A 7,763-nucleotide genomic window follows, 5' to 3' on the forward strand; every position below is an offset into this window, starting at 1 on the left:
TAAAAAGACTATCTCTCAACCTTTCACAATAATGCACCAAAGGTGACCCATTCCAAGGAGGTAATAGGGGAGGAGGTCGTCTACATTTCACCCACTCATATTCTCCTCCTCTATTAAGGTAAGGCCAACCACCAATTATTTTTTTAGACATAGCACTCAATTTGGGACTACATCTTGCTCAAGAACAAGGAATCACACTTACACATTTATAGTTATAAAATGGATGAAAAATAGACAATCTATACAAAACTAGTCTCTCCAACTTTTGTTCCATCATATTCAACAAGTTGCCTCACTCTTCCCTCGTATTTACTCATGTCCATATGTTAAAAGATAAAAATAAATATGTTAACCATGTCTTAAAATTGGACATCATATTCAACAAATTGCCTCAATCTTCCCTCATTACTCATGAACACATGTTAAAAGATAAAAATAAATATGTTAACCATGTCTTAAAATTGGAGTAACAATAAACATCATGGAAAATAAAAAACTTGCAACAATGCTCATTTAAAATATTTTCACGATTCTAGGCTTCTATTAGCCTAATGAAATTCAACCAACAAATAATTCTTTTTTTATAGCAACTAACAAATACTTTTTTTATGGCACGTGCCCATCCAATTTTGAACTTAGCCTATTGAATTGAAATTCAAGTAACAAATAATTAAATTAATTTTTATAGCACTTGCCTATCCAATTTTGAACTTAGCCTATTGAATTGAAATTCAATTAACAAACAAATAATTAAATTATTTTTTATAGCAATTGCCGTATTGAATTAAAATTCAACTAACAAATAATTAAATTATTTTTTATAACACTTGCCAGTCCAATTTTGAACTTAGTCTATTGAAATTCAACTAACAAATAATTTTTTTTATAGCACTTACGAGTCTAATTTTGAACTTTAATAAAAACAACTTAATGTGTATTATATAACATTAAATAATAATATCCTTGTTAATTAACATGGCTCACTCATACTTCTAACAAATAATTTTTTTTATACCACTCGCGAGTCTAATTTTGAACTTTAATAAAAGCAACTTAATGCATATTATATAACATTAAATAATAATATCCTAGTTAATTAACATGGCTCACTTCTTGCGACTCTTTACGGCTCTCAAAATGTCTAGATTTTCTTTTATTATTCAATTTCCATAATTATTAAAATTCTATATTTATTTTATATCGGATATTAATAATATGTAATTACTCTTATATATTTATTTTATGAATATCAATAACTCAAAATGTCTGGATTTTCTTTTATTATTCAATTTCCATAATTATTAAAATCCTATATTTATTTTATATCAGATATTAATGATATGTAATTACTCTTATATATTTATTTTATGAATATCAATAATATGTAATTATATGTAATTATTCTTATATATTTATTTTATGGATATTAATAATATGTAATTATTCTTTTTATTAAGAAATGGATATTTATATGATATTTATCATATATAATTATTTTTTATTAAAAAATGGAAATTAAAACATCATAACATATAACATTTTTTTTAATTATCGAATTCATAAATTCATTTATAAAATAATTATTAACCTCATTTTATTTAATAAATGATAAGTCTTATAAATATTTATTGATCATTATTTATATAAATTATTTTTAAAATGGTGTATTTTTAATATAAAACGTTTGATTTTAAAAAACAATATATTTTGAAACTGTAATTATTTAGAATGAAAATACAACTTATTTAATAAAGAAATAAATTCAAACCCCTTTAACCATTATCACGATTCATCAAGAAAAAGGAAAAAACAAAGATTCATAAAGAAAGAATCAAATTCATAGAAAGAATCAAATTCATTTGATATTTTTTTTTAAAGAGAATAATAACCTAAAAAGAAAAAGAGACCATTCCCCTTTTTTTTAAATCAAGACCATAGAAAAAACAACAATTATTAATAATCGCGGAATCGAATCCACTTTTAAAGAAACAATTTTTTCCTAATAATCTTTAAAAAGAGATTTCAGTAGTAAACTTAAAAAAAGAAACGAGAATTCAGTAGTAACTTAAAAAAGAAGCTATTCATTTAAAAGAGCTTTCTCTAACAATTGAAAAATTGAAAAGATGACGACAACATAGATACTACTCCATTATCAAATCACTATAAAAGAGATTTCACTAATAACATTTTGAGATACATTTCCCAGAAACAAAAACTGATTTCTCTAATAATTTCAAAATTGGAACTTAAAATCCATGCCTCCGGTCAACAAAAACCAAAATTTGGCGATGTTTCTGTAGAACTGCGGTGAGATTACTTTTATTAATTTAAAGTTACATAAATAGGAGATAAAACAGTAGCCCCTAAAATTGAAAATTGGAATTGGCCATATGGATTATGCAGTTACCAACAAAGAATCAATTCATACAATTTTGGCACACATGCCAAACAAAACTTGTCACAGAACCGATGACGTGATATGCTAGCAACCAGACAAAATTTCAATAGAGCAAAAAAAAAAAACATATTTAGCAATTACATTGACCACTAGGGCAAATCAGGCAGGTACTTTTTCAAAGGCAAATCCTTGCATCCAAATAAAGCTAAGAAGAACAACTTGCAGATAATTCAGCAAAACTATGTGGCCGATCCCATGACCAAAATAAAAAAATTACATTTGGATTTGTTGAAAGCGTTATGCTTCCTAGACCTGTAACTGAAAAGTGATTACTTCAAAGTTCATTTAGCAGGCAGTTCAGTCCGCATCAGCAGCTCAGGACATGGCTTCCAAAATACCAAATAAAGCAGACCTAACGTAAATATGAAGACTGGTAAGAAGTTGTTGGAGGCACACCACTGCCAATATTATAACTTCCATAATTGGTTGATCCATGATAGGAGCCAACCCCATACAAAGACGATTGTAGACTTTCTGATGGATATAAATGAGATTTAGACAAAGATGATGGGTTGTTTCCAACATCATAGGCCGATCGATATATGTCTTGGCTTCCCCTGTCATATACACCCTGACCAGGTAAATTGTAAGATGGGATACTGGATATGTCTTGGCTTCCCCTGTCATATACACCCTGACCAGGTAAATTGTAAGATGGGATACTGGCCATTGGAGCAGGACGTTGTAAGTCAGAAAAATTGGAGGGGGCAAAGGCACTGGGATGGGTAGGTTTAGTAGGGAGCAGCGAAGAAGAATTGGAAAACGCAAAGGTACTAGGAGGGGTAGTTTTAGGTAGCAGCGAAGAAGAATTGGGAAGGGCAAAGGCACTGGAAGGGGTAGTTTTAGGGAACAGTGAACCAGCAACAGCACCACCACCACCAACACCACCACCACCATTATCACTGTTAAGACGAGCCCGTTTAGTCTCAGTCCTAATGGCTTCTGCAGATCTTTTCCTCTCTTCCATGTCTTTCTGTAACTGAGCCACACGTTTTTGAAGATCTTTGGTAGGCATCTGTGATTCAAGTTTGTGCACTTCAATGCACTTTATTACATTGTTCAATGAATGAATTTCTTTTGAGGCTGCTGAATTCTGCAATAAGACATGAAGTGTTCAGAGAATATGTCTAATGAAAAGTTAATATTTTGATAGTTTATACTAAAAAGGGAGCATGAACCACACCAATAAGAATAAACATACCAGTGACCCAACATGATCTTTTCCTTTTTTTGCTATTTCTTCTGATGCTTTCCTTTGATGCTCGAGATATGCCTTCAACAAAGGCACTGGTGGAAATTTTTCTACGAGTCCAAATGCAAAGACAAACCGTAAAGCATCCATTTGCCTTTGGCTACGCAATTTTTCCACAATATCTGCAAGAAACAAGACCAAACATGTCATTAAGGACCACAATCAACCAATTAGAAGCCCATAAAGTCTTGAAAACAACTTTGTAAGCAATTTCAAAATAATTTAGAGCACAAGAAGCAGCAAGTTCAAGAAACCTTTCTGCTGGAGGCATATTAAGCATAATACTCATCTATGTCTGAAGAATGAAATCAACAGCCAAGCAGTATTTATACATAAAAATACATATCAACTTGTAAACAATTGAACAAGGACAGAAACCATTGCAAGTAAACTCAGCCTCGCGCTTGACAAGGAGTAGATTAACACTCATTTGATCTCAGGAATTAGATGCATAGTTTGAAAAACAAATTCTACGCATTTGGACAACTAACCTAAGAAAATCATAAGCAGTCACCTATAAATGCACCTATTATTGACACATTCACATCAAAATTATTGCTCCACAAACAAGCCAATAAAAAAACTACTCATGGATTTTGACAAGAGGATACATCAGACCTTGACAAGAAATGGGGTCTAGGTTTTTACTGTTAAGAGTTTTTCATTAAAAAAATCAGGGGATCAATGGTCAAAAAAGCACTTGGAAGTTTCTGGATCCATTTGATAGGCTCATGAACTGTTTCCTTCACTCGGAGATCTGCTTCCATGTTGGATCATGGGTGGAACCTAACAAAACAGAATCAGATCCATGGATCCTACCCATGGAGATGGTAGATCCAGTAACACAGATTTTCAATGAACCAATTCATAAACCTAGCCATCAGCCAATTCTGATACAAATCCAGACTGACCCTGGGGCCTGGACCAATTGCAGTCCAATTCCAGATTTTAAAACATCCGTAATTTGAAATTCAACATTCACAGCATACCAAATTATCAAAATGACTTTTAGGAGACCCCCCTGGAGACATAGCTGTGTTGATTTGGTCAGCAAAGTTATCTACCACATCTGAGATTGGGTGGAAGTCTTAGAATCCTTCACAACCAATAGATATCAAGCATCTCAACATACGAGGCCAGGTGCAAATACTGGGCGAATATGGTAGAATAGCCTCTCCAGTTGGGCCATCTAAGCCAAAGGTAGAAGTGCCATTTACCAACAAAATCAAAAAAGGAAAACCTGTCTGGGAGGGAGGCCACTGGAGATGCATTTACACAGTTCATTGTAAAATGGGGGATTGCACAGGCCAGAGTTTTAAGGAATCATCTGCTTGAATCTAGCGATTTTTACCTCTGCTCGTTGTGCAAACTAAGGAAATGACGATAAAGTGCGTATACACAGCTGTTGGGGTTTCTGTAAACGAGTTCCGAACAGACTGTCAAATTAAGGACGTTAGTCATTATATAGGCCATCCTCAAGGTTTTGACATAGTAGGCAGAACCTCAACTACGAACGGCTGATAATGAGTGGTCTAAATATACAATGAAGATAGAAAAAAATATATTAAGACCAAGTGGATGGCTAAAAACTAATATCTAGCTAAAACAGATTATAAAAGAAATTTGAAAGGGAAAGAAAGATAAGAGAAGGTTAAAAGGTGTAAGAGCAAAAATATACTGGAAACTGAGAAGTTTCGGCGACGCACATAAGAGAAGATTATTTTAGAAACAAATAAAAACTGGAAAAAACCACTACAGAAACACGGCAAGAACACATTAAAGCCCACAAAATAGCGAATTCCAACCCTGGCTGCTGATGAATGGTATAACTTTTATTTTTTATATAAAGTATACAGTATGAACTGACAATGTAACCGTAATGCAAAAAATTATACTGAACCTAGAGGCCGTCTGAAACAAAAATTGGAAAATCCACAAACCTGGTATTTTGTGAGTGAGCTGAAGCGCGCGGCAGAGCTCGGGCGTCTGCGAATCACGGGAAATAAGAAGGACTAGCTCACAGAGGTCGTCATCCTTAAATTCCTTCGAAATTCCGTAAGAAGCCAAGAGATGCAGGAATGCGTGTATCCTCACATTAGTGATCGGGGATCCAGAGCTTATCATTCCAGTGACCCTAAATTTCCATTTAGCAGCAATTTTCTGAGCCTCTTTTTTCGCCTCCGACGAGACCTCGTCTGGCGACAAAACAAAAGGAAGGGACTCCAAGAGCAAAACACAGGCATGTCTCTGCGCGTCAATGTTCGTAGTCTGTTTACCGTCCGGATAAAAGCCCTTCAGAGTCTGCAGAACCAGCTTGGCCGGGTCCTCAGCGCCGAGGGGGCTTCTACGGATCGCCGTGAGCTCACTGCGGGAATTGACCAAGAATTCCTTGAGGCCCTCGGCGTCCATATTCTCGCATAGAGATTTCAGCTCAGGGCGCGGCTTCACGTCCTCTTTTAATTCAGGCAAGGTCTTATTAGAGCTTTTAGTGCTCTTTTCTGCAGCGGAATTTTTCTCCGAGGTCTCATTAGGGTTTACAGCGCTCTTTTCTCCGGCAGATTTTTTCTCCGAGCTCTTATTAGCGTTTCCAGTGCTCTTTTCTGCGGCGGATTTTTTATCCGTTGTCTTGTTAGGGTTTCCAGTACTCTTTTCTACAGTGGATTTTTTCTCCGGGGTCTTATTACCGTTTTTAGTGCTCTTTTCTGCCACAGATTTCTCCTTTTCATTTTCCTTCTCTTTTTCTCTGAGCTCTTCGAGCCGCTTCTGCATGCGCTTCTCCAAGTCGTTGAAGTGGTCTTCGAGCTCCTTCCACTGGACACTGAAGTTTACCAGGGCCGAAGAATGGGACTGCAGCTCCAGGAACGCTTTGTGGAGCCGTTCCTTCTTGGATGGCAACTCGTCCATGGCTGCCGAGATCGAACTCGCTAGCGACATGTACAATAGACCTTTAATTTCTTTCGGATCAAGCAAGGGTTTTAAGGTGCACACTTACCGTCAAAATTGAGTTTTCAAACCCTACCTCCGACTGTACATGCGCCTTCTGACTTCTTTTGGCCTCCTTTACCATTGCCTGTTTCCTCTCTCTCGCTTTTCCTCGCTCTCACACAATTCCCAGACGAGCGAGTTATACCAACCGCTGGATTCGCACTTTGTGGTTACAAACAATTTCGTCTGTTTAAATATCTCCTATCTATGTAAACAATTTTATTTCTTATTATTTTATGTTTCCTTCGGCTTGAAAATGCGGACTCCCCGTCGGTTTGGAGCGAGTTTCTAATTTTTTAGATATCCGTCGCATTGGGATCCCAATGGCTAAGCAGGGGTCATACCTTCTCTATAGGGTTAAATAGTTTCAATGGTTAGTAAGGAAATTTTGAATTTTGAGTATAAAAATTATTTTCTTAGGGTGAATTGGTAAGTGTTATTAAGGTGGAATGTTTTAATCCTAGGTCGAGATCTAAGTTTCCATTTGCATTTTATTATAAATAGGTTAAGATTTACAATAGTAGTTCGTTGAATTTGGATTTCGATCTTCTCCAAGTAATCTTAATTAATTATCAATTTCTCTAGATCTAAAATATATAAATAAATGTTTTGGGTTTACAATGGTTATTTATGTTAATCTCAAGGGATTTAATTGGATTTGATGCCTTCAATTTTGGCATAAAAGTATTCCTAATCAAGCTAACCCTAACCCTTAAGGTTTGGTTTATATATAAATATATTCTAACAAGTTAGTTCAAAAAGTAAATCATTCATATAAGATGGGTTGTGAATGGAGAGGCCATAGGTCATAGGGCCAAATCAAACACCATTGGTTGAGTCACTCTCCAATCAAATACTTTAAATAAGAGGGGCATCTTAAGAGATTCTCTTTGAAAAGCGCACTCACACACATAAAGTTATTGTTGTCAATGTTGTTAGCCACTTCATTAATTCTATGTCAGTGAATGCTCAAATCCCCCTAGGTGAGGAGCATCCTATTATGCTAAATGAGTTCACTAAGAATGTCATTTATGAATATGAAGAAGTGCTCCTTGAGTCTTCTTATGA

The 7,763-nt window shown here is 35.1% G+C and overlaps 1 protein-coding gene across 1 annotated transcript; it reads right to left on the reverse strand.

The window, feature by feature from the left end:
* Positions 1-2,344: 2,344 nt before the first annotated feature.
* Positions 2,345-6,908, reverse strand: LOC149201386 (FRIGIDA-like protein 2). The gene is made up of 3 exons (XM_089402939.1): positions 5,651-6,908; positions 3,660-3,832; positions 2,345-3,551 (listed from the first exon to the last, which is right to left on the reverse strand). The coding sequence occupies exons 1-3, from the start codon at positions 6,642-6,644 to the stop codon at positions 2,811-2,813; spliced, it is 1,908 nt and encodes a 635-aa protein (XP_089259065.1). The 5' UTR covers positions 6,645-6,908; the 3' UTR covers positions 2,345-2,810.
* Positions 6,909-7,763: the final 855 nt, after the last annotated feature.

This window comes from Pinus tabuliformis, chromosome 2_1 (assembly GCF_031772625.1).
Source record: "Pinus tabuliformis cultivar Carrire ecotype Pingquan chromosome 2_1, CPIR1, whole genome shotgun sequence".
NCBI lineage: Eukaryota > Viridiplantae > Streptophyta > Pinopsida > Pinales > Pinaceae > Pinus > Pinus tabuliformis.

Excerpts from the sequence above, each read along its gene's own strand:
- LOC149201386 (XM_089402939.1), bottom strand. The coding sequence starts at position 6,644 with ATGTCGCTAGCGAGTTCGATCTCGGCAGCCATGGACGAGTTGCCATCC. Across the intron at positions 3,833-5,650 it reads GCTCACTCACAAAATACCAG|ATATTGTGGAAAAATTGCGT; the intron begins GTTTGTGGATTT and ends TGTTTCTTGCAG. Across the intron at positions 3,552-3,659 it reads AAGATCATGTTGGGTCACTG|AATTCAGCAGCCTCAAAAGA; the intron begins GTATGTTTATTC and ends GTCTTATTGCAG.